General features: G+C 56.1%; 2 protein-coding genes across 9 annotated transcripts in view; one reads left to right on the top strand and one right to left on the bottom strand.

The window, feature by feature from the left end:
• Positions 1–26131, bottom strand: part of RAB40C (RAB40C, member RAS oncogene family) — a 42671-nt gene that overhangs the window by 5737 nt on the left and 10803 nt on the right. For all 8 annotated transcript variants that reach the window (XR_013411275.1, XR_013411276.1, XR_013411274.1 and 5 more), the window contains 2 exons: positions 6918–6978; positions 5506–5566 (listed from right to left, as the gene is read on the bottom strand). Coding sequence is in view for 4 of the 8 variants with exons in the window: in XM_077984980.1 (XP_077841106.1) it covers positions 5506–5566; positions 6918–6978 (122 nt within the window). In the remaining 4 variants the exon portion in view is untranslated. The remainder of the gene's footprint in view (positions 1–5505; positions 5567–6917; positions 6979–26131) is intronic.
• Positions 7075–11011, top strand: LOC144338318 (uncharacterized). The gene is made up of 3 exons (XM_077987047.1): positions 7075–7356; positions 9076–10253; positions 10675–11011. The coding sequence occupies exons 1-3, from the start codon at positions 7075–7077 to the stop codon at positions 11009–11011; spliced, it is 1797 nt and encodes a 598-aa protein (XP_077843173.1).

Below are 26131 nucleotides of genomic sequence, written 5' to 3'. Positions count from 1 at the left end.
TTTTGAGACAGAGTCTCACTCTGTCGCCCAGGCTGGAGTGCAATGGCGCAATCTCGGCTCATTGCAAGCTCCACCTCCCAGGTTCACGCCATTCTCCTGCCTCAGCCTCCCAGGTAGCTAGGACTACAAGTGCCCCCCACCATAGGCCGGGCGCGGTGGCTCAAGCCTGTAATCCCAGCACTTTGGGAGGCCGAGACGGGTGGATCACGAGGTCGGGAGATCGAGACCATCCTGGCTAACACGGTGAAACCCCGTCTCTACTAAAAAAATACAAAAAACTAGCCGGGCGAGGTGGTGGGCGCCTGTAGTCCCAGCTACTCGGGAGGCTGAGGCAGGAGAATGGCGTGAACCCGGGAGGCGGAGCTTGCAGTGAGCTGAGATCCGGCCACTGCACTCCAGCCTGGGTGACAGAGCGAGACTCCGTCTCAAAAAAAAAAAAACAAAAAACAAAAAACAAAAAAAACAAGTGCCCCCCACCACACCGGGCTAATTTTTTTTTGTATTTTTTAGAAGTGACGGGGTTTCACTGTGTTAGCCAGGATGGTCTCCATCTCCTGACCTCGTGATCCGCCCACCTTGGCCTCCCAAAGTGCTGGGATTACAGGCATGAGCCACCGCGCCCGGCCCAGCATGAGTTTTAAAAAATAAAAGTATAAACACACAACACATTACACTGAAGAAGTTTATGTGGACACAAATGCTAAAAGGCTGGAAAGTGGGTGACTTTTTATGCTGACCTGTTTTCTGTGGCAAACACCCCTGTTCCCATGACACTGAAAACTCTAGAAAGAGAGCAGAAGGCCCATCTTCTGGCTGATGGGCTGGCTCAGGCTCCAAGTGTGCTGTGAGGCTGGGGGCCCTGGCCACACCTCCCGGCCGCTGCCCTGAGCAGGCCCCCACTTCCTGGGACGCCCACGTCTCAGGAGCAGGGGTTACGGGCAGCGGTGATGACACAGGAGGACCCCGAGGCATGCTCCAGCGCGGGTCACGGTGAGGCCACAGGGACCCAAATGACCACGGAGTGAGAAAGGAAAAGGAGACTCTTGGTGACCAGAAGCCTCCTAACAGACGGCACCCTTAGCACCCTCAGCCGCGTGTCTCAAAGGGGCAGAGCATGGGGCAAACAGACTCTTCCACCACCGTCTATTTTCAAACTAACACATGATCTGATTTTTTTTTTTTTTTTTTTTTTGAGACTGAGTCTCCCTCTGTCATCCAGGCTGGAGTGAAATGGTGTGATTTCGGCTCACTGCAAGCTCCGCCTCCCAGGTTCAAGCGATTCTTCTGCCTCAGCCTCCTGAGTAGCTGGGATTATAGGCGCCCGCCACCACGCCTGGCTAATTTTTGTATTTTTGGTAAAGACGAGGTTTCACTATGTTGGTCAGGCTGGTCTCGAACTCCTGACCTCGTGATCCGCCCACCTTGGCCTCCCAAAGTGCTGGGATTGCAGGCGTGAGCCACCGCGCCCGGCATGATCTGACTTTTTAAAAACGAGCAACTTTGGCTGGGCGCGGCGGCTCACGCCTGCAATCCCAGCACTTTGGGAGGCCAAGGTGGGCGGATCATGAAGTCAAGAAAAGCAGACCATCCTGGCCAACATGGTGAAACCCCGTCTCTACTAAAAATACAGAAATTAGCTGGACGCGGTGGTGCACACCTAGTCCCAGCTACTCAGGAGGCGGAGGCAGGAGAATCGCTTGGACCAGGAGGCGGGGCTTACAGCAAGCTGAGATGGCGCCACTGCACTCCAGCCTGGGTGACAGAGCGAGACCCTGTCTCAAAAACCAAAACAAAACGAAAAAACGAGCGAGGCTCTAGGGGATGAGTCAGTGCGCGCTCTTCCCCTACTCTACGCCCCACCAGGAGCCGCCCCACCAGGAGCCGCCCCGGACAGTCAGTTTCCTCCGCGTGTCCAGGGTGCCGCTCACGCCTCGGGGCGGGGTCGAGGCACTTGCGCTGCTCCCACCAGCACGCGCTGAGCTCAGGCCCCGCCCTCCCGCCCGCTCGTTAACTGCGCTGGCTCCTGGGTAACGTTGGCAACATACATCTGAGTACATTTACACTTTTTTTGTTCAACTCGACCTACACGATAAATTCCCAGAAGTAGAACTGCCGGGCCTAAGAGTGGGTGCCCTTTATGCTATCATTTTTTACTGAGCTGTAATTTACAAAGCAGAAAATACAAAGATTCGAGGTATGAACATTTTGATGAATTTTGACAAACACATGCCCCTTCCATCCATGTGGTTGAAGCTCCCAAGGTACAGCCAGCCAGAGTGGAGCCCTCCTGCCTGCATCCCTGCACCCAGGCTCTGCCCAGGAGCAACTGACATGTAAAGTGGGAGCTACTGCCAAGCCGTGCCCACTCACGCCCACCCGCCCGCCTGTGTGCCAACAAGCCAGCAGCATGCGTGCCTTCCGTACCACTCTCCACATAAACCCCTTCTCAGGGAACAAACCCACACCTCTATCCTGAAGGAGACACGGCACTTGGCCACACCCTTCCTGGTGCTAAGCCCGCCGACCCCACATTCTCAGCCAAACGGGACGGCTCGTCCCGTCAACCACACCGCAGTTACAAGGAGCCTGCCCCACCCTCCACACACCAAGGCACCTGCACCTGGGTGACTCGCTCATCCCACCAGTGGGTGGCACCTGCTTCTGAGAGGAGCTGCCTCAGATCACAGCAACACAACATGCAAACGCAACCACAAAGCCTAGGAAGCCTGGCCTCTGGCGGCACGTGAAGGGCCTCATGCGAAGAGCCACGGGGCTGCTGCTGTGAGACAGGTGACGGCAGCAGGGAGTGGCCAGTGGCCTTTGCTGGTACCATCTGCAAGACCCAGGCTGTGGGGACCTACCAGGCCTCTCCACTCTTTTTTTTTTTTTTGTATTTCTTTTAGTAGAGACGGGGTTTCGCCGTGTTAGCCAGGATGGTCTCGATCTTCTGACCTCGTGATCTGCCCATCTTGGCCTCCCAAAGTGCTGGGATTACAGGCTTGAGCCACCGTGCCCGGCCAGGCCTCTCCACTCTTAACAGAGGGCGGCAGAGTGACAAATCCCAGCTGGGACAGACAGTCCTTGCTAGTCTGTGTCTCATCGGGGCGGCGGGAGAAACCCTGCTGCAAACGCAGGCTCTGCACCTCGGCTGGATGCACCTCACCTCACCGCTGCTCACCAGGCAGGAGAGACACAGGACAGGGCTGGGCTCCCGGGGTGGCCCAAATGCTCAGTCACGGCAGCCAGAGGCCCGCCTTGAGGCTCAGGTGCTTCTCCTAGGGCAAGGAAGCGCCTGGCACCCTCGACCCAGGACCAACATGTGCACCTGCGTCTGTAACCTGCTCCTCTCCTGTGGAAAAGGACAGCTAAGAACTTCCAGAATTAACAAGGCAAAACAAACACATAACCGGTTCCACCAGACGCTTTGGAAAGAACACAGAGATAACAGAGCTTGCTTTCCAGAACCTCAGCCTGGCAAACGCAGAGCTTGTGAACTGCTTTTTGTTTTTAAGTTCTCATGCAGTTGAACAGAAATCATGACTGTGCTGGCCCTCATGTCCCACGGACCTCCCAGTGTGGGAGCTGGAATGCCTGCAGTGGAGCCCCATCAGGGGGAGCTGGGATGCCCGCGGTGGAGCCTGTCGGGGGGGCTGGGATACCCAGGGTGGAGCCTGTCGGGGGGGCTGGGATGCCCGGGGTGGAGCCTGTCGGGGGGGCTGGGATGCCCGGGGTGCAGCCTGTCGGGGGGGGCTGGGACGCCCGGGATGCAGCCTGTCAGGGGGAGCTGGGATGCCCGGGGTGGAGCCTGTCGGGGGGGCTGGGATGCCCGGGGTGCAGCCTGTCAGGGGGGGCTGGGATGCCCGGGGTGGAGCCTGTCGGGGGGGCTGGGATGCCCACGGTGGAGCCTGTCCGGGGGAGGTGGGATGCCCGTCAGGTTCAGCCTCCCTGCTGCCTTTTCCAGCATCTCCCCAACAACCCTTTATTGTCATCCAAGATAACCGCGCCCCATATTTTTTAATACCAAAATAGTATATGTTTATTGTAGAAAAATCACGAAATACTTAAAAGTAAAAGGAAGACAAGAAGGCGTTTTTGTAGATGTAAATCACCCACACACCTCCTCCTTTTTTTTCTGAGATGGAGTCTCACTCTTATCGCCCAGGCTGGAGTGCAGCGGCACAATCTCAGCTCACTGCAACCTCCGCCTCCTGGGTTCAAGCAATTCTCCTGCCTCAGCCTCCTGAGTAGCTGGGATTATAGGCGCGCGCCACCACGCCTGGCTAATTTTTGTATTTTTGGTAGAGACGGGGTTTCACCATGTTGGTCAGGCTGGTCTCGAACTCCTGACCTTGTGATCCGCCTGATCCGCCTGCGTTGGCCTCCTAAAGTGCTGGGATTACAGGCGTGAGGCACTGCGCCCGGCCCCAGCTCCTCTTTTAATAGCAAGCAGGGCCCGTGGAACACACCCTTGAGCCTGCCTGTCTTCCACCTGCCAGCTCCGTGCATCATGACCATGTCACTCCACTTCTCACAGGGATGGACCTGCTGGCCCTTCTGCTCCCACGACGGAGTCGCCAACATCTCTGAGGGAACTCCCGGGACAGGGTGCTACCCATCCCACCCCGGGGTCCTTCCCACCCACCATCAGCAGGTAGAAGACAGCAGAGCTGACATGGACCACACTTCAGTGTAGAAACGGAAGGAAATGAGTTTGCCGGGGAATGAAACTCCAGTGTCCGTCCCCGTCTCACCTGGGGCAGCTTCCTGCCCAGACGGGACCCACCTGAGCCAGAAGCTGCCTGGCGCAGACCTGAACCTTCGCCCCCAAAGGATCCAGACCTCAGACCCAGGCAGCCTCCCTGGGCCCACATGGGGGGCTCCAGGCTAAGGATGTGGCCCTGGAGGGTCTCCCCTGGCTCTTCCAGAAATCTTAGGGGCATCACAGATGGGACAGACCTGCTCGAATCCCTCTCACTGAAGCAGCAACAACAGTGGCCATGACAGGTCTGTTCACATACGCTTTACGTCCTTCGCCTCCTTCCGGCCTCACATTCACCAGCAGATCCAGTCAGCACAAAAGCGTGCTGGGGGGCCCAGAGACAGAAATGAGGGTGGCCGAGCCGGTGCCCCCGCCACACCCGTGCACATGCCTGCACACATATGGCCCTGAGTGCATCCACTGTACCTGTGCACACACACATGGCCCCAAGTACACCCACCACGCCTGTAATCCCAGCTACTGGGGAGGCTGAGGCAGGAGAATCGCTTGAACCCGGGACGGGGAGGCTGCAGTAAGCCGAGATTGTGCCATTGCACTCCAGCCTGGGTGACAGAGTGAGGCTGCGTCTCAAAACAAACAAACAAACAAACAAACAAACAAACAAACGTGAAAATATCCTTACAAAGAGAGAAAGTGCTTGGGGGTTTGACAGGACAACTCACATTCAGAAACAATCAGGAGAAACATCTTTTGGAAAGCAGCAGGAAGAGTGGTGCTGGCCTTACCTGGGCGCCTCTGGAGTAGGACCTGAAGATGGTGCAGAACCGACCCTGGCCCGACGTGTCCCTGAAACACACAGGGAAGGGAGGGGCTGGGACGGGGCCACGCAGCCTCAGTGCCTGCACTGTGGTCCCCGGGAGAGGCTCGCCTCCTGCCCTCCTCTGCGGACCCACCTGGATGTCCTGAGGGCAGCGGGGTGGCCAGGACAGGTGCCAATGGGGCTGTGCTAAGAGACTTTGTCTGCACAGGTCACAGCAGCCTGGCGCCGTGCTGCTGAGTCAAGCAGGCAGCAGAAGGGCCTCTGCCCACCTGGTGAGTGAGCAGGCCTCCACAGGAGCCTGGGAGCTCCAGGAGACTGTCCTGCCAGGCTGGGGAACCCCAACCCTGTGGACACTGACGTCTCATCAACGCTGACGTTCTGGGAAATGCTTTTGTTTTGAGACGGAGTCTCGTTCTGTCACCCAGGCTGGAGTGCAGTGGTGCGATCTCAGCTCACTGCAAGCTCTGCCTCTCGGGTTCAAGTGATTCTCCTGCCTCAGCCTCCTGAGTGGCTGGGACTACACGTGCCTGCCACCACACCTGGCTAATTTTTGTATTTTTGGTGGCCAGGCTGGTCTCCAACTCCTGACCTCAGGTGATCCACCCGCCTCAGCCTCCCAAAGTGCTAGGATTATAGGCATAAGCCAGTACGCCCGGCCAATTTTTATTTTTTAGTTTTTTTGAGACACAGTCTTGTTTTGTCACCCAGGCTGGAGTGCAATAGTGTGATCTCGGCTCACTGCAAGCTCTGCCTTCTGGGTTCATGCCATTCTCCTGCCTTAGCCTCCCCAGTAGCTGGGACTACAGGTGCCTGTCACCACATCCGACTAATTTTTTGTATTTTTAGTGGAGACGGGGTTTCACCGTATTAGCCAGGATGGTCTCGATCTGACCTGGTGATCCGCCCGCCTCGGCCTCCCAAAGTGCTGGGATTACAGGCGTGAGCCTCCGCGCCCAGCCCAATTTTTGTATTTTTGGTAGAGATGGGGTTTCACCATGTTGGCCAGGCTGGTCCCGGACTCCTGACCTCAGGTGATCCACCCTCCTCGGCCCCCACAGTACTGGGATGACAGGCTGGGCCACCACCCGGCTGGGAAATGCTCTTTAAGGTGAAGCCGGCAGAAGCGGGAGGGAAGGGCCACAGCCACCATGGAATCAGGTCTTCCAGGGCAGAAGGGAAGCTGGGATCTCTCGGGACACAGTGCCCCAGACTGTTTGCCTCTCGGAGCAAAACCCATTCTGTGTTCACACAGGGGCTGTGAGGGGCTCCCCCATGTGAAATGTGCACAGGACATTTTCCTGCTCCTCTGAAGGTTCTGTTCTCCCAGCGGCATTCGTGTCCCCAGCCAGGAACTGAAGTGCCACAGCCCCAACTCACCAGAGCTCCAGCTTCACGCGCCGGCCGTCCAGCAGGATGGTGGTGGTCTTGTAGTCGATCCCTGCGAGGAAGCACAAGGCGCTGAGGGGACGCACCACTTGGAGCAAGCGCCCGCCAGACTAGCCTCGGCCACCAGCCACCCAGGGCCGAGCCCTATATGGAGGAAGTGGAGAAGCAGGTCCCCCACACTCAGTCAGTGGGGCAGGGGGCAATCTGGGGGCTCCAGCCCAGCAAACCAGGCCTGCCCGCTTCTGCACACGGGCCACGGGCAGGGCAGGGCAGGAGCGTGGTCAGAACAGGGTCAGGCCATCGGGCCCCACAGCCCAGCAGGCCAGCCTCTTCGTGGGCACGGCTTGCCCGGAACGGGGCCTCCCTCTGTGGGCTGCGCTGGGTGCAAGGCACAGGGCCTCTCCCTCAGAGGGCACTGGGCAAAGGCAGGGTGTGGACTCCAGCGTGCCTGGAGAAAGGGCAGTGCCTTATTTCCACCCTGACCTACTTCGTATGCATTTTGAGGTTGAATTCTCGAAGGTGAATTTATTTCCCAGTCTTGGCTTGCTGCAGCCCAGGAACCGACAAGTTTGGTGTTAGGGAAGGCCAAGCAAGTTTAAACATGCTGCTTCTGGCCGGGTGTGGTGGCTCACGCCTGTAATCCCAGCACTTTGGGAGGCCGAAGCGGGCAGATCATGCGATCAGGAGTTTGAGAGCAGCCTGGCCAACATAGTGAAACTCTGTCTCTACTAAAAATACAAAAAATTAGCTGGGCGCGGTAGCGGGTGCCTTTAATCCCAGCTACTTGGGAGGCTGAAGCATGAGAATCACTTGAAGCTGGGAGGCAGAGCTTGCAGTGAGCCGAGATCACGCCATTGCACTCTCGCCCGGGCAACAGAGCTCAATAAATAAATAAATAAATAAATAAATAAATAAAATGCTGCTTCTCTGGACTGACCTCAGCCAGCCACCAGCCTGCGTGCCACATTTGTTTTGTTTTTGGAGACGGAGTCTCGCTTGGTCACCCAGGCTGGAGTGCAGTGGCCCATCTCTGCTCACTGCAAGCTCCGCCTCCTGGGTTCACACCATTCTCCTGCCTCAGCCTCCCGAGTAGCTGGGACTCCAGGCGCTGCCACCTCGCCCGGCTAGTTTTTTTATATTTTTAGTAGGGACACGGTTTCACCATGTTCCAGGAGGGTCTCGATCTCCTGACCTTGTGATCTGCCTGCCTCGGCTTCCCAAAGTGCTGGGATACAGGCATGAGCCACTGTGCCCAGCGTTTTTTTTGTGTTTTTTGTTTTGTTTTGTTCTGTTTTTTGAGACGGAGTTTCGCTCTGTTGCCCAGGCTGGAGTGCAGTGGCGCGATCTCAGCTCAGTACAAACTCCACCTCCTGGGTTCAAGCGATTCTCCCACCTCAGCCTCCCAAGTAGCTGGGACTATAGGTGCCTCTCACCACGGCCGGCTACTTTTTGTAATTTTAGTAGAGACAGGGTTTCACCATGCTGGCCAGGCTGGTCACAAATTCCTGACTTTAGGTGATCCACCTGCCTCGGCCTCCCAAAGAACTGGGATTACAGGTGTAAGCCACTGCGCCTGGCCCACATCACATCATTACTTTTTATTTCCTTACAGTTTTATGGGAAAAGGTCAGTGACAAATCAAAAGTAACAGTTCTGGACACTTAAGGCAGGCACGACATCTTAAACAGGCTCTGGGCCCTCTGGAAACTTTCCAGAAGCTTCTACCTTTAGGGCTCAGCCCCTTCCCCCACCTTAGAAACATCATTCATGTTTTGTCTTTTTATGACACTTTCTCCAAGGGGCTTGGAAACGGGCACTTTTTAAACATCAGTGACGCCCTCCCACAGAGCGCGCCTGCACAGTGTACCCGTGTGTGCCCGTGTGCCCGTGTGTGTCTGTGTGTGCCCGTGTGTGCCCGTGTGTCTGTGTGTGCCCGTGTGTGCCTGTGTCTGTGTGTGCCTGTGTGTGCCTGTGTGTGCCCGTGTCTGTGTGTGTCTGTGTGTGTCTGTGTGTGCCTGTGTGTGTCTGTGTGTGCCTGTGTGTGCCTGTGTGTGTCTGTGTGTGCCCGTGTGTGCCCGTGTCTGTGTGTGTCTGTGTGTGCCTGTGTGTGCCTGTGTGTGCCTGTGTGTGTCTGTGTGTGCCTGCACAGTGTGCCTGTGTGTGTCTGTGTGTGTCTGTGTGTGCCCGTGTCTGTGTGTGTCTGTGTGTGTCTGTGTGTGCCTGTGTGTGTCTGTGTGTGCCTGTGTGTGCCTGTGTGTGTCTGTGTGTGCCCGTGTGTGCCCGTGTCTGTGTGTGTCTGTGTGTGCCTGTGTGTGCCTGTGTGTGCCTGTGTGTGTCTGTGTGTGCCTGCACAGTGTGCCTGTGTGTGTCTGTGTGTGTCTGTGTGTGCCCGTGTCTGTGTGTGTCTGTGTGTGTCTGTGTGTGTCTATGTGTGTCTGTGTGCCCGTGTCTGTGTCTGTGTGTGCCCGTGTCTGTGTGTGCCCGTGTCTGTGTGTGTCTGTGTGTGCCTGTGTGTGTCTGTGTGTGCCCGTGTGTGTCTGTGTGTGTCTGTGTGTGTGTGTGTGTGCCCGTGTCTGTGTCTGTGTGTGCCTGTGTCTGTGAGTGCCTGTGTGTGCCCGTGTCTGTGCCTGTGTGTGTCTGTGCCTGTGTGTGTCTGTGTGTCTGTGTGTGTCTGTGTGTGTCTGTGTGTCTGTGTGTGTCTGTGTGTCTGTGTGTGTCTGTGTGTGTCTGTGTGTGTCTGTGTCTGTGTGTGTCTGTGTGTGCCTGTGTGTGTCTGTGTGTGTCTGTGTCTGTGTGTGCCTGTGTGTGCCTGTGTGTGTCTGTGTGTGCCTGTGTGTGCCTGTGTGTGCCTGTGTGTGTCTGTGTGTGTCTGTGTGTGCCTGCACAGTGTGCCTGTGTGTGCCTGTGTGTGCCTGTGTGTGTCTGTGTGTGCCTGTGTGTGCCTGTGTGTGTCTGTGTGTGCCTGTGTGTGTCTGTGTGTGTGTGTGCCTGCACAGTGTGCCTGTGTGTGCCTGTGTGTGTCTGTGTGTGTCTGTGTGTGCCTGCACAGTGTGCCTGTGTGTGTCTGTGTGTGTCTGTGTGTGCCTGTGTGTGTCTGTGTGTGCCTGTGTGTCTGTGTCTGTGTGTCTGTGTGTGCCTGTGTGTGCCTGTGTGTGCCTGTGTGTCTGTGTCTGTGTGTCTGTGTGTGTCTGTGTGTGCCTGCACAGTGTGCCTGTGTGTGTCTGTGTGTGCCTGTGTGTGCCTGTGTGTGTCTGTGTGTGCCTGTGTGTGCCTGTGTGTGTCTGTGTGTGTCTGTGTGTGCCTGTGTGTGCCTGTGTGTGTCTGTGTGTGCCTGCACAGTGTGCCTGTGTGTGTCTGTGTCTGTGTGTGCCTGTGTGTGCCTGTGTGTGTCTGTGTGTGTCTGTGTGTGTCTGTGTGTGCCTGTGTGTGTCTGTGTGTGTCTGTGTGTGCCTGCACAGTGTGCCTGTGTGTGTCTGTGTGTGTCTGTGTGTGTCTGTGTGTGTCTGTGTGTGCCTGTGTGTCTGTGTCTGTGTGTCTGTGTGTGCCTGTGTGTGCCTGTGTGTGCCTGTGTGTCTGTGTCTGTGTGTCTGTGTGTGTCTGTGTGTGCCTGCACAGTGTGCCTGTGTGTGTCTGTGTGTGCCTGTGTGTGCCTGTGTGTGTCTGTGTGTGCCTGTGTGTGCCTGTGTGTGTCTGTGTGTGTCTGTGTGTGCCTGTGTGTGTCTGTGTGTGTCTGTGTGTGCCTGCACAGTGTGCCTGTGTGTGTCTGTGCCTGTGTGTGCCTGTGTGTGCCTGTGTGTCTGTGTCTGTGTGTCTGTGTGTGTCTGTGTGTGCCTGCACAGTGTGCCTGTGTGTGTCTGTGTGTCTGTGTGTGCCTGTGTGTGTCTGTGTGTGCCTGTGTGTGTCTGTGTGTGCCTGTGTGTGTCTGTGTGTGTCTGTGTGTGCCTGCACAGTGTGCCTGTGTGTGCCTGTGCCCGTCTGTCTCTCCGTGTGGCGCCTACCCCTGCAAGCCAACCCCGCGGGTCACTTTGCCTACGGCACCCTTCTTCAGGCATCAGCGCTTCCACCCACGCCATCCTTCTGCCTGACCACCCCCTAATGCCCATCAAAGGCTGTTCTCACGCATCGAAGGACACCATCGACAGAGAGAAAAATGCAACCCAGAGATGCAGGGAAATGTCTGCAGATCACGCGTCTCCTAGGGATTGATCAGACTCTGCGAATGACTCCAACTCAACAATAGGAAACCAAACATCCTGATTTTAGGATGGACAGACGGTCTCTCTCAGGTCCTTGTTTCCAGGACAAGAAGGAACAACGGTTGTGCCAAAAGGGCCATAGCTGTGAGCGGCCCATCACTGCAGGAGCCATAACCAATGTGTACCCAGGGACAATGTCATTAAGTAATTCTCCATCGGGACGCGGTGGAGCTAGTTCACCATCGGGATGCGGTGGAGCTAGTTCACCATCGGGACGCGGTGGAGTTACACAGTTCACCATCGGGACGCGGTAGAGTTAATTCACCATCGGGATGCGGTAGAGTTAATTCACCATCGGGATGCGGTAGAGTTAGGCAGTTCACCATCGGGATGCGGTAGAGTTAATTCACCATCGGGATGCGGTAGAGTTAGGCAGTTCACGATCGGGATGCGGTGGAGTTAGTTCACCATCAGGATGCGGTGGAGCTAGTTCACCATCGGGATGCGGTGGAGTTACACATTTCACCATCGGGATGCGGTGGAGTTAGTTCACCATCGGGATGCGGTGGAGTTAGTTCACCATCGGGATGCGGTGGAGTTAGTTCACCATCGGGATGCGGTGGAGTTACACAGTTCACCATCGGGATGCGGTGGAGTTACACAGTTCACCATCGGGATGCGGTGGAGTTACACAGTTCACCATCGGGATGCGGTGGAGTTACACAGTTCACCATCGGGATGCGGTGGAGTTAGTTCACCACCGGGATGCGGTGGAGTTAGGCAGTTCACCATCAGGATGCGGTGGAGTTAGTTCACCATCGGGATGCGGTGGAGTTTGGCAGTTCAACATCAGAATGTGGTAGAGGCCATAGCCCTTGGAGACATTTTGGCAGCATCTGCGCCAACTGTGTGCTTCCTGAGCTGTGTGGAAAGCTGCGTCACTGCCCCAGTGGTGCCCTTCACGGCAAGCCAGTCAGGAATCCCGCTCAAGTCCAGGGCCGTGCATGTCACCCAAGTCTAGACCTGGGTGCTGCCCACAACTTCCACTAAGGCCCACATAAGAAGCTGAGTCCTTAAGGACTAAAGAAAAACTATCCTCAGCCGGGCGTGGTGGCTCACGCCTGTAATCCCAGCACTTTGGGAGGCCAAGATGGGCGGATCACGAGGTCAGGAGATCGAGACCATCCTGGCTAACACGGTGAAACCCCGTCTCTACTAAAAAATACAAAAAACTAGCCGGGCGAGGTGGTGGCGCCTGTAGTCCCAGCTACTCGGGAGGCTGAGGCAGGAGAATGGCGTAGACCCGGGAGGCGGAGCTTGCAGTGAGCTGAGATCCGGCCACTGCACTCCAGCCTGGGCGACAGAGCCAGACTCCGTCTCAAAAAAAAAAAAAAGAAAAACTATCCTCTGAGGAAAAAAATATGGAAATTATACTTTAAAAAAAGGGCAAAGGACTTGAATAGACACTTCTCCAAAGAAGATAAACTGACGGCCAAGAAGCAGTGAAAAGGCAATTCCACATCATCGTCCAGCAGAAAAACACATCCAAGCCACCACCACACCACGTCCCAGCCTCACAGAAAAGGGCAGCTGGCAGCAAGTGCCGGCCGGTGTGGGGAAGCCGGGCCCTTCACCCAGCGAGTGTGCTGCACGCTGCTGCACCGTGCTCCTGATTCTAAAGGCGAGGGCAGCGGCATGTGCTCCTGATTCTAAAGGCGAGGGCAGCGGCATGTGCTCCTGATTCTAAAGGCGAGGGCAGCCGTCCTGTGCGCGCTCACAAGTGAAACAACACTCTTCAGGGAGGAACCGCACTCAGGCCGTCCACACCCTTCCCACACCTCCCTCCTCCCACAGTTCTGTCAAGCAGGACACATGGACGGAGGGGCCTTGGTCCTTTCGGTCCTGGCTGCTGCAGCCCCCACGAGGCTGACCTGAGAGGCCAAGGTTGTACACCACGATTGCCACAAAGGCCATGGCTGCTCCTCCTTGACAGTTACCTCCATGTGTCAATTTGGCCAAGCAGGCAGGCGCCAGCAACACCCGCAGGACGGGTGCTGATGGCCCGGGGACTCCCCTAGGCCACCCCTAGATGGCGCCATGGCCCAGGGCTGCCAGGAGCCGTAGCTGCCACAGAAGGGGCAGAGGTGCCGGGCAAAGCCTGGGGACCATGTCAGCCACCCACAGAGCAGGGGCCTCTAGAGCGCTGTGCTCTTGGATCAGAGGTGGCTCCGGGATGCTCCTCCCACTGGGTGTCGGCTGTGGGCACCCGTGGGACCTCCTGACCTGCTGACCTCCCACCCACCCCGCAGGCTCCACACCTGGCCGCCCACACTGTGCGTCAGAACAGGATTCTCAGCAACACTGGGGAGAAAAAGTTCAAGAAGACTATGAAACAACATCCCCATGGATACCATTTAGACACAAACAGCGGCCTGTTCTCTAGCACAGTCAACTGAGTGTCTTGTTCCCGGCAAGCCACAGCCACTGACCACACGGAGCCCTCCTGGCTCCAGGATGTGGCTCTGGAAAAGGTCTGGACTCTCAGAGGAGGGACAGACAGGTGTCAGGATCCTGGGGAGGGGGTCCTTGGCCTGGAAGGTCTCAATTATCCAGGCAGGGTCCGGGCAGGTGGGTGACGGAGTGGGGCAGGGCGGGGAAGGAGGAGCGCCTGGAGGCACAGAGCAGTGGCCTGGGAGAGGCCTGGAGCCCGTGCTGGGGGACAGCACAGGGGCAGGGGCAGTGGGCTTCGGCTGCAGAGCTCAACACCAACCCATAAGGGATCCCCCAGTATTAGCTGTGACATGTTCTTTTGGTGTGCTGCTCACTTTTACCTCTTGGTGAAATGTCTTTTCAAAAATAAGCTAAGCAAACACCCGGTTCAGTGAAAAGGCAAGAGTGCCAATGAGGGTCAGCTGCTCCCTGCGGGTCCACTGAGGCCTCCTGCGGCACCAGCAACTCCTGCCACCCTCCCTCCTGCTCTCCTCCTCATCCGCTGGGCGCCGCAGGCCTTGCTCACCACCTCAGGTTTACTGTTCCCAACAAACCTCTCACTCGTCTAGCCCCAGCCAGGCGCTGCCTCTTGGCCGACTGAACACAACCCCATAAGACACACAGCACCGTCCTGGTCAGCCACCTGGGAGAGCCGGCTCCCCCAGGACAGGTGCTCTGACCTCAGGGGACACTGAGGAAGGGAGGAACACCTGTCCTGCCACCAGAGCAAAGCCACCGGCGCCTGGGCTGCTGGTTCTGTCTACTGCACGGGGTGCCACGTCCCCACCAGTTACAGGAGTCCAAGTCCCAGCAAGCGGACTCCCAGCCAGGCTGGTGTGAAGTGACATCTGGCCCCAGCCTGGCGCCCAAGCCACCAGGCCGGTGCTGTTCACGTCCCCACCCTCCTGTGGGACCCATTCTGTTTTCTAAAAGCTTTTAAGGCATTTTCTTTGCCCACATTGTTCTGGGTGGTCTTTTTCATACTCTGTGGCCCTTGCAGTCTGGAGACACATCCTGACGTGCCTCAGTTCCCCCACGGAGGCTCCCGCCCTCCATCCTGAGCCGCGCCAGCCAAGGTAACCACTGCAGGGACCGCCCGGTTGTTTTTTAATCTCTTTTGGTTCTGTTTTCTGGGAGATGTCCTCAACTTTCGTTTCTGCCCTTGTATGGCTTTTTAAAAATGTGCTGCTTATTTATAATTTCTAAAAGCTCCTTCGGTGCTCTGAGCAGTTCCCCGCTGGCAGCGTCCGGCCCTTCATTCCCGGATGCGGCATCTCTGACGACACCATTGGTACGATGTTCTTCCCTGAGCTCTTTTCCTGCCTGTCTGGGTCTTTCCTCACATTCTGGGGACCCTCAAGGACAGACCCTAAGTAGCCACCAGGAAGCTGGTGACTCTGGCTTCTAAGTTGGGGCTCCAGGCAACGTCTGGAGGCTGCTTCTTTTGGGCTGACAGTTATGCTGCCATTATCCTGCCACGGGCTCCCATCTGCACACCAGTGGGACTGGGTTCCCAGGTAAGGAGGCTTGCTCAGGCCACCAGCTCCCCGCCACCCTGTCCCCCGCCACCCCATCCCCCACCATACCCACTGGCATCTGGTGTCCACGACTCAATTTTCCCAGAGAATAAACCTCCTGTGCTTCCTGCTGGGAATCACACCAGGCACCGCCTGACCTCCCCATCCCCTCACGTGGCATTGAGAGGGGCTCCCATGGCCCCTCAGTCAGCCATGGCAGCACCCCTGTTCCCAAACAGTCAAACCTATCTGACCTCATTAGTCCACGCTTTTATTTTTTGAAAAGGGGTCTCGTTCTGTCACCCAGGCTGGAGTGCAGTGGTGTGATCAAGGCTCACTGCAGCCTCCAACTCCTGGGCTCACGTGTTCCCCACACCTCAGCCTCCTGAGTAGCTGGGACTACAGGCGTCCACCACCACACCTGGCTAATTTTGTATCTTTTGTAGAGTCAGGGGTTTCACTATGTTGCCCAGGCTGGTCTTGAGCTCCTGGGTTCAAGCAATCTGCCTACCTTGACCTCCCAAAGGGCTGGGATGACAGGTATGACCTGCCACACAATTGTGGTGCAATCTCGGCTCATGGCAACCTCCACCGCCTGGGTTCAAGTGATTCTTATGCCTCTGCCTCCCAAGTAGTGGAGACTACAGGTGCCCGCCACCGCGCCCAGCTAATTTTTTTTGTATTTTTAGTAGAGATGGGGTTTCACCATGCTGGCTAGGCTGGTCTCGAACCCCTGACCTCAAGTGATCCACCTGCCTCAGCCTCCCAAAGTGCCGGGATTACAGGCGTGAGCCACCACGGCCAGCCGAGTTTCATTCTTTTCAGGATGGTAAAGGGAATGCCACAACCATTTGTCTAGAAGGGGCCTGATGGGACTGAGGGCCACGGATTGGCAGCCTGAAGTCAGCATCCTGGGCCTCCCAGGCTTGGCCTCTGCATTGCCGGTCCGGGCGCCCAGCTCTTTGGGATCAGGCAAGGACAGAGGACCAGGTGGGAGCTGAGCAGGCTCAGGGGACAGAGGACCAGGTGGGAGCTGAGCAGGCCCAGGGGACAGAGGGCCAGGTGGGAGCTGAGCTCAGGAGACAGAGGGCCACGTGGGAGCTGAGCAGTCCCAGGGGACAGAGGGCCAGGTGGGAGCTGAGCAGTTCCAGGGGACAGAGGGCCAAGTGGGAGCTGAGCAGGCCCAGGGGACAGAGGGCCAGGTGGGAGCTAAGCAGGCCCAGGGGACAGAGGGCCAGGTGGGAGCTGAGCTCAGGGGACAGAGGGCCAGGTGGGAGCTGAGCAGTCCCAGGGGACAGAGGGCCAAGTGGGAGCTGAGCAGGCCCAGGGGACAGAGGGCCAGGTGGGAGCTCAGCCCAGGGGACAGAGGGCCAGGTGGGAGCTGAGCAGGCCCAGGGGACAGAGGGCCAGGTGGGAGCTGAGCAGGCTCAGGGGACAGAGGGCCAGGTGGGAGCTGAGCAGGCCCAGGGGACAGAGGGCCAGGTGGGAGCTGAGCTCAGGGGACAGAGGGCCAGGTGGGAGCTGAGCAGTCCCAGGGGACAGAGGGCCAAGTGGGAGCTGAGCAGGCTCGGGACAGAGGGCCAGGTGGGAGCTGAGCAGGCCCAGGGGACAGAGGGCCAGGTGGGAGCTGAGCCCAGGGGACAGAGGGCCAGGTGGGAGCTGAGCCCAGGGGACACAGGGCCAGGTGGGAGCTGAGCAGGCTCAGGGGACAGACGACCAGGTGGGAGCTGAGCTCAGGGGACAGAGGGCCAGGTGGGAGCTGAGCTCAGGGGACAGAGGGCCAGGTGGGAGCTGAGCTCAGGGGACAGAGGGCCAGGTGGGAGCTGAGCAGGCCCAGGGGACAGAGGGCCAGGTGGGAGCTGAGCCCAGGGGACAGAGGGCCAGGTGGGAGCTGAGCTCAGGGGACAGAGGGCCAGGTGGGAGCTGAGCAGGCTCAGGGAACAGAGGACCAGGTGGGAGCTGAGCTCAGGGGACAGAGGGCCAGGTGGGAGCTGAGCTCAGGGGACAGAGGGCCAGGTGGGAGCTGAGCTCAGGGGACAGAGGGCCAGGTGGGAGCTGAGCTCAGGGGACAGAGGGCCAGGTGGGAGCTGAGCAGGAGCAGTAAGGTTTGGCTGTGTCCCCACCCAAATCTCACCTTGACTAATCCCCACGGGTTGAGGGCGGGGCCAGGTAGAGAGAATTAAATCATGGGAGCGGCTCCCCCCTGCTGTTCTCGTGAGGGTGAGTGAGTTCTCCCCACACCTGATGGTGTTTTAGAAGGGGCTTCCTGGCTGGGCGCGGTGGCTCACGCCTGTAATCCCAGCACTTTGGGAGGCCGAGGCAGGTGGATCACGAGGTCAGGAGATCGAGACTATCCTGGCTAACACGGTGAAACCCTGTCTCTATAAAAATACAAAAAAACTAGCCGGGTGTGGTGGCGGGTGCCTGTAGTCCCAGCTACTTGGGAGGCTGAGGCAGGAGAATGGCGTGAACCCGGGAGGCGGAGCTTGCAGTGAGCCGAGATCACGCCACTGCACTCCAGCCTGGGCAACAGAGCGAGACTCTGTCTCAAAAAAACAAAAAAAACAGAAGGGGCTTCCCGCTTCACTCTGCACTCATTCTCTCTCGTGCTGCCCTGTGAAGAGGTACCTTCCGCCATGACTCTAAGTTTCCTGAGGCTTCTGCAGCCATGCGGAACTGTGAGTCAATTACATCGCTTTTCTTTACAATGACCCAGTCTCGTAGCAGCGTGAGAACCAGCGAATACATGGGCGTGGAGGCCGCCCAGGAAAGTGTGGAGGGAGGTGGGGATGGGCACAGCACATTGCCTGGTGCAGACTCGGGCACCCTTTGGAGGGATCTCACAGCATCCATCTGAAAACGGGCAGTGGAGGGGGAGGAAGGGGACTGAAAACGTCACTGAGGCGTCTGCTTTACCAGGTGCAACTTCATTTTTTTTCTTTTTCTTTTTTGTCTGCTTTACTAGATGCGACTTTGTTTTCATTTTTTTGAGATGGAGTTTCACTCGTGTTGCCCAGGCTGGAGTGCGGTGGTGCAATCTCAGCTCACTGCAACCTTCACCTCCCATGTTCAAGCGATTCTCCTGCCTCAGCCTCCCAAGTAGCTGAGATTACAGGTGCCCACCACCAAGCCCAGCTAATTTTTTTGTATTTTTAGTAGAGATGGAGTTTCACCATGTTGGCCAGGCTGGTCTCAAACTCCTGACCTCAGGTAATCTGCATGCCTCAGCCTCCCAAAGTGCTGGGATGACGGGCGTGAGCCACTGTGCCCAAGCGACTTTGTTTTCAACAGTCACCAACATCTTGGTGGTCTGGGGAGTGGACATGGGACCTGTGTCCCTGCCCATGGAGGCCGATCTGCCCAGGGGCTGTCAGCAGAGTTGCTGTAAGGCAGCCAAGGAAGGCTGGCTGCTGAGCCTGTGCACCACCCTCGGCTCGGGAGTGGAGGTTCCTTGGCTCACGTGGCAGTGGCTCACGTGGCAGTCTGTCTGTCAGGGCCAGCCTGCCACCAGCAGCCACGTTCCTGCAGGGCACAGTGCAGGGGCTGTTTGCTGCTGAGTTGCCAGCATGGGGCTCTGCAGACAGGACTAAGGTGTGCAATCTCGAGGTGGGAGATCATCCGGGATTATCTGGGTGGGGTCAATTAACTACACAAGTCCTTAACCGCCTTTCCCGGCTGAGCTACAGATGAGCTAGAAGGAGCGTCAAAGCATGAGAGGGACTTCACCCGCCAGTGCTGGCTCTGCAAATGGGCAAGGGCCCTCTGTGAAGAATGCAGGCGGCCTGGAGAAGCCGGGAAAGGGTCGGCTTGCACCCAGCAAGGTGCTGCTGCCAGTCCTACCACCAGCAAGAACAGAATTCTGCCAACCTCCCAATGAGCAAGGGAACATCTTCCTCTAGGGCCTGCAGAAGGCAAAGCCCCAGCCAGGGAAACCCGCACTGGACTGAGGACTGGGAGGACTAGTGACAGCAGTCACAGAAAAGGAGTGGAAAGGTGGAAACCACCGAAGGCCATCTATTGCGGCCCTGTATTGATTAGAAGTAAACTGGATCCAAACTAAAAATCCACCCACTGGGGGGTAGTTACTGAGAGAATAGAAACATTCTCCAGTTGTTACAAAGAAACAAGCTTGCAGCAGTCAGCATGGCTAAAAGGAAGGCAGGACTTAGAACAAACAGGACTCTCCCTCGCTCCTGTGGGACAGAAACTGGGTGACCGCTTTGGAAAGCGGCTTGGCCGCATCTACAGAGGTCCTACAGCCCAGCTTCCCCTCCTCAGTACATCCCAACGGAAACGGGCACCTGTGTTCACCACACGCGTCTGAGACGTCTCACAGGAGCACTGCCAGAATCACCCAACATGGAAACCATCCCAAAGCCCATCTAGAGTGGAGCAAACGCACTGCAGCCTCGTGCACACGGGAGGCCACTCAGCGCAAGGAAGGAGGGGAGCAACCGCATTCGACCACATGGCTGAAGCTCACCAGAAGGCGTGGGAAGAAGGCAGCCAGACACGGGGGAGTTCGCCCTGCGTGGCTCCATTTACGTGAAGACTAGACAAGGCAGATGAGTCTACAGTGACACAGACCAGCAGCTGCCAGGCCAGGGGCAGGGTGTGAGAGGCCTGCAGAGGGCAAGGCTGCGAGGGCTGGTGCTTTCTCAGGCTGGCATGCCTGTCCGCACTCACTGAATTGCAGACTTGAAAAGTAAAGGGGATTTTTGTACACAAATTACACCTCAATAAAGTCGATTAATTAAAAGATGGAAAGCTGACATCAAAAGTTGGCAAAGATGTGGAGCACCTGGAATTCTCATGCATTGCTGATGGGACTATGTGAGACCACGGGGCTCCTTTAGAAAACGGTTTTCTTTTTTGAGATCGAGTCTCACTGTGTCGCTCAGGCTGGAGTGTAGTGGGACAATCATGGCTCACTGCAGCCTCCACCTTGGGCTCCTGCGATCCTCCTGCCTCAGCCTCCTGAGGAGCTAAGACTATTACAAGTGTGCGCCACCACGCCAGGCTAATTTATTTTTTTGAGACAGAGTCTCGCTCTGTTGCCCAGGCTGGAGTGCAGCAGCACAGTCTCAGCTCACTCCAACCTCCGCCTCCCGGCTTCAAGTGATTCTCCTGCCTCAGCCTCTCAAGTAACTGGGACCACAAGCACTGCCACCACACCAGGCTAACTTTGTATTTTTAGTAGAGACAGGGTTTCACCACGTTGGCCAGGTTGGTCTTGAACTCCTGACCTCAAGTGATCTGCCTGCCTCGGCCTCCCAAAGTGCTGAGATTACAGTCGAGTCACCACACCCAGCCCCAGGCTAATTTTTTTAATATGTTTATAGCAACAGCTTCTCACTATGTTGCCCAGGCTGGGCAATCTAATAAATTAAAAAGTACACTCATCATATACGACAGCAATTCCACTCTTAAATATCTACCTAAGAAACGCCTTCAAAAGGACTCATGCGTATTCTAGTTATAGTTTAGTGCTAGTGCCACTGAACTGTATCCCTGCAAATGGCTAAAATGACGTGTTTTCTGTATTTTACAGAAAAAAAAATTAAAAAAAAAAAGTTTTAGGCCGGGAGCGGTGGCTCACGCCTGTATTCCCAGCACTCTGGGAGGCCGACGTGGGCAGATCACGAGGTCAGGAAATGGAGACCATCCTGGCTAACATGGTGAAACCCCGTCTCTACTAAACAACAACAACAACAAATTAGCCGGGCGCGGTGGCGGGCGCCTGTAGTCCCAGCTACTTGGGAGGCTGAGGCGGGAGAATGGTGTGAACCCAGGAGGCCGAGCTTGCAGTGAGCCGAGATCGCACCACTGCACTCCAGCTTGGGCGACAGACTGAGAGTCTCAAAAAAAAAAAAAAAAAAAAGAAAAGAAAAAAGAAAAAACAAGAACTCGTTCACATTCACAGCAGCATTATTCATAATACCCCAAACCAGGAAATAACCCAAATGTGTATCAACAAGGTAAATGCATAAACAAACTGGGGTATATTCGTGCAAAGGAATATGACTTGGGAACAAAAAAGAAGAATCTACCTTGTACATCATGAACAAGTTTCAAAACTGCGGAGCAAAGGAAAGCAGGGTCTGCTTCGTGTCCACGATGGCCGGAACAGGAAGCAGCCGCCCATGGTGATGGAAGCCGAGCGCGGGAGGCTGGGGGGCTTTCTGGGAGGAGGGTGCAAGTGCTCCTGATTTTGGTGAGGGTACTGGCTGCATAGGTACCCACATGTGCCAAAACTCATAGAACCGTACATGCAAAGAAGGTACATTTATTACACACACATCATCTCCCAATAAAATTATTTTAAAACAAACCCACAGGGTATTGATCTGCCGTAAATTCGGATTAGTAGGTCTCTCTAGGATGAGGGGACTGGATTACCCTACAAGACAGCCTGAACACACATCAGAACCGGACGTGAAGACGCTGCCTGTCCCGGAAGACCTGGGGCTGGACCCGCGGGCCGGCACTCCGCATTCAAGCTCCCGGCATGCCACACCCTCGGATGTCTTCTGAAACAAGGATGACCCACGTCCACCAACCCCACTGCTGGCAAACCGGCGCCTGCCTGCCGGAGGACAGTAAAGGAAGGAAAAGTTATCTGAACAAATTTCTTTTTTTTTTTTTTTTTTTTTTTGAGACGGAGTGTCGCTCTGTCGCCCAGGCTGGAGTGCAGTGGCTAGATCTCAGCTCACTGCAAGCTCCGTCTCCTGGGTTCACGCCATTCTCCTGCCTCAGCCTCCCAAGTAGCTGGGACTACAGGCGCCCGCGACCTCGGCCAGCTAGTTTTTTGTATTTTTTAATAGAGACGGGGTTTCACCGTGTTAGCCAGGATGGTCTCAATCTCCTGACCTCGTGATCCACCCGCCTCGGCCTCCCAAAGTGCTGGGATTACAGGCGGGAGCCACCGCGCCAGGCCTCCTCGCCCATCTTTTAAGGAGCAGATCCCGTAGCTCTCAGATTATTTTCAATGATTACAAATCCAGCTTAGTGTGGCTTAAACCCCAATTGCATGTCCACTTTAAGACTCATTTCTGGCTGTGCACCGTGGCTCACACCTGGAATCTCGACACTTGGGGAGGCCAAGGTGGGAGAATCACTTGAGCCCAGGAGTTCAAGACCAGCCTAGCCAACACGGCAAGAACGTATCACTACAAAAATAATTTATTGGCCGGGCAGAGTGGCTCATGCTTGTGATCCCAGCACTTTGGGAGGCCGAGGTGGGTGGATCACCTGAGGTCAGGAGTTCGAGACCAGCCTGGCCAACATGGTGAAACCCCATCTCTACTAAAAAAAAACCCAAAAAACTAGCCAGGCGTGGTGGCAGGTGCCTGTAACCCCTGCTACTTGGGGGACTGAGGCAGGAGAATCGCTTGAACCCGGGAGGCGGAGGTTGCAGTGAGCCGAGATCGCACCATCGTACTCCAGCCTGTTCTCCCACCTCAGCCTCCCGAGTAGCTGGATTACAGGCATGCGCCACCACGCCCGGGGTTTCACCATACTGGCCAGGCTGGTCTCAAACTCCTGACCTCAAGTGATCCACCCACCTCGGTCTCCCAAAGTGCTGGGATTACAGGCGTGAGTCACCGTGCCTGGCCCATTTTTTTTTTTAACTTTTTTTGTAGGGATAGGGTCTTGCTATGTCACCTAGTCTGAACTCCTGGCCTCAGGGGATCCTCCTGCCTTGACCTCCCAAGTAGCTGGGATTATAGGCGTGCACCACCACACCCAGTCCTGTGTTGTCATATTTTAATATTTGATAAACTTAAAAGCATTCCCTCTTGTGTAATTTTTGGATTACAATTCTATTTTTCATTAGAATCTCCTGTCTGGGCACCATACGTGTGGCCCTGGTGAACTGAGACTGGGGGAACAGTCCCAATAAGGATCAAATCGCCCCACCTGACGTGGGTGTGGTGGGGACCTGCCCTGCCCGGAGTCCGGCACACAGGGGCGCTCAGCACACACCTGAGCAAACTCACGCTGAGCCGGACCCCAGCGACCCAGCTCTGGAAACTGACATGGGGACACTGATGCTCCGGGGAGAACAGCCGTCTGCCCAGCCCACCTAGGGCCAATGTAACACCTCAAACAGGCTGGACACAAATGGTTTCTCCTGTTCTTTCATTTCAATTCAGAAAAGACGGACACCTTCAGAATGAGCATATACTTAGTGATACAGCCTTGATGGTGTGGATAATACAAAAAAATCATACTTTTTGGTATTACAGTTTTTAAAAAAACCAGCTGCACACACACGGGAGCTACATCTTCTATCTCTATCCCGGACACGAGCAGTAGGCACGGTGAGGAAAACTAAACCAGGAGGGAAGAGCTTCAACGCTAATGACCAGGAGGTGGCTCAGCAGGGAGGATAAGGGTTAGATGCCGAGGCAGACAGAGGGGCAGGTTGCTCCTGGGGGGCCGGAGGGACCCTGCCTCCAGAGGAGCCCAGGAGAGCCTCACGCGGCTGCCACACACCAGGCTCTGTCACAGTGTGACTGCCAACTCTTCACAGCACTGAGACTGGAATCAAAACCTTTCTGTTCCCCCACAGGCAAAAACCTGGGCAGTCACCACTTGCTGATAATGACTTATGGGTTAAACTGTCTATGCGATGCACTCAGGTACCAAAGCTCTTTTTTTTTTTTTGAGATAGAGTCTCACTCTGTCACCCAGGCTAGAGTGCAGTGGTGCAAACGCGGCTCACTGCAACCTCTGCCTCCCCAGGTTCAGGCGATTCTCCTGCTTCAGCCTGCTGAGTAGCTGGCAATACAGGTGCCCGCCACCACACCAAGCTAATTTTTGCATTTTTAGTAGAGAGGGGGTTTCACCATGTTGGTCAGGACGGTCTCGATCTCTTGATCTCGTGATCAGACTGCCTCAGCCTCTTAAAGAGCTGGGATCACAGGCGTGAGCCATCATGCATGGCTGGCACCAAAGCTCTTTTTTTTTTTTTTTTTTGAGACAGAGTCTGGCTCTGTTGCCCAGGCTGGAGTGCAGTGGCCGGATCTCAGCTCACTGCAAGCTCCGCCTCCCGGGTTCACGCCATTCTCCTGCCTCAGCCTCCCGAGTAGCTGGGACTACAGGCGCCCGCCACCTCGCCCGGCTAATTTTTTTTGTATTTTAGTAGAGACGGGGTTTCACCGTGTTAGCCAGGATGGTCTCGATCTCCTGAACTTGTGATTCGCCCGTCTCGGCCTCCCAAAGTGCTGGGATTACAGGCTTGAGCCACCGCGCCCGGCCACCAAAGCTCTTTAAAAAAGTCCAACATAACAATATTCTAAACTCAACAGGTTAGGTGACGTCTGTTCTTATTACTTACGCTTTGCACTTGCTGTTATTACTATTATTATTACTATTTGGCATATGTCAATTTTTCATAAAGTAATTTAAGAAGCTGACGTACTCTCTCTCTCTCCCCACCAGGAGGACCCAGGCTCTTCAGAGAGATGGCCACTTCCAGGGCAGGCACGAACCACATCTGCTGGAAGTACCAGGCTGTGCCAGGACGCAGGGAGCTCCAGGAACTCAGGGCATAGCCCAGGACGCAGGTGCCGCCTGAAGAGGCTCCAACATCAAGGGGGCCATGTGAGTCCCAAACCAGACAGGAAAGGAGTGTGATGCCCCAAGGGAACAGAACCTTGCTGAATCCACGCTGACACTAGGGAACACCAGGGGCGTGCATTTTCACGGATATGTGCACTAGGGAACACCAGGGGCGTGCATTTTCACGGATATGTGCACTAGGGAACACCAGGGGCGTGCATTTTCACGGATATATGACACTAGGGAACACCCAGGGGCGTGCATTTTCATGGATATGTGACACTAGGGAACACCAGGGGCGTGCATTTTCACGGATATGTGCACTAGGGAACACCAGGGGCGTGCATTTTCACGGATATGTGACACTAGCGAACACCAGGGGCGTGCATTTTCACGGATATGTGCACTAGGGAACACCAGGGGCGTGCATTTTCACGGATATGTGACACTAGCGAACACCCAGGGGCATGCATTTTCACGGATATGTGACACTAGGGAACACCCAGGGGCGTGCATTTTCACGGATATTGCACTAGGGAACACCAGGGGCGTGCATTTTCACGGATATGTGACACTAGCGAACACCCAGGGGCATGTGTTTTCATGGATATGCCTATCGACAGAAGCAGCCATGGCAGCAGTGCACACGGAGGAGGCACATGGCCCCGAGGGAAGTCGCCTCCTCCCTGCTGACCAGGTGAAGCGGGTCCTGCTGGCATCGGCTGACCCAGAGACTCCTCTCAGGCAGGAATCAGGTGGGCACAAGCCTCCGCGGGCAACCACTAGGGCTGTGGCCGGCCGACACGGGCAGACATCAGCCTGCCACTGCCTTGGCAGGGCCTGAGGACACAGACACCCCTGGGAGCAAAGCCGGCGGCACAGGCAGAGCAGGGTCCCCGTCCATGGAAGCTTCGGCAGGGGTCGGGGCCCGGGCTCTGGCCACACTCCCCACCCCGCAGCAGTGACTTTCTGGACCGAAACACAGCACCTCGGCAACCCTGATCGGTGTCACTGTGTTTGTGTTCAGAGTCCTGAATTCTGATGTCATCCAGCCTGTTACCGCCCCTCCCAGCGAGGTCTGACACACAGACTCTCCCTGCTGTGCCCAGGTGGTGCTGTGCCCAGGTGGCAGACAACACTGCTGTCCAGGAAGTCAGGTGAAAGCCCACCAGCAGCCGCCGGCCCAGGGCAGGGAAAGCAGCACACAGGCTCCCGCCGGGTCGCCCATGCTGTCGGAGCTGCTGGAGAGCGCTGTGCTTGACCGCCCGGCCTACATCTTTACTCAGGGTTGACATGAGGTTCTTACATCCGGCTGCTGTACAAACTGTAAAGTACCTGCCCATTTCCAGGTCTCGGCTCTTCTCTTCTTCCATCCTCTTTTCTTTATTTTTTATTTTTTGAGACAGGGTCTTGCTCTGTCACTAAGCTAGAGTGC

This window comes from Macaca mulatta, chromosome 20 (genome assembly GCF_049350105.2).
Source record: "Macaca mulatta isolate MMU2019108-1 chromosome 20, T2T-MMU8v2.0, whole genome shotgun sequence".
Classification (NCBI taxonomy): domain Eukaryota; kingdom Metazoa; phylum Chordata; class Mammalia; order Primates; family Cercopithecidae; genus Macaca; species Macaca mulatta.
This window is presented reverse-complemented; position numbering and strand designations above follow the sequence as displayed.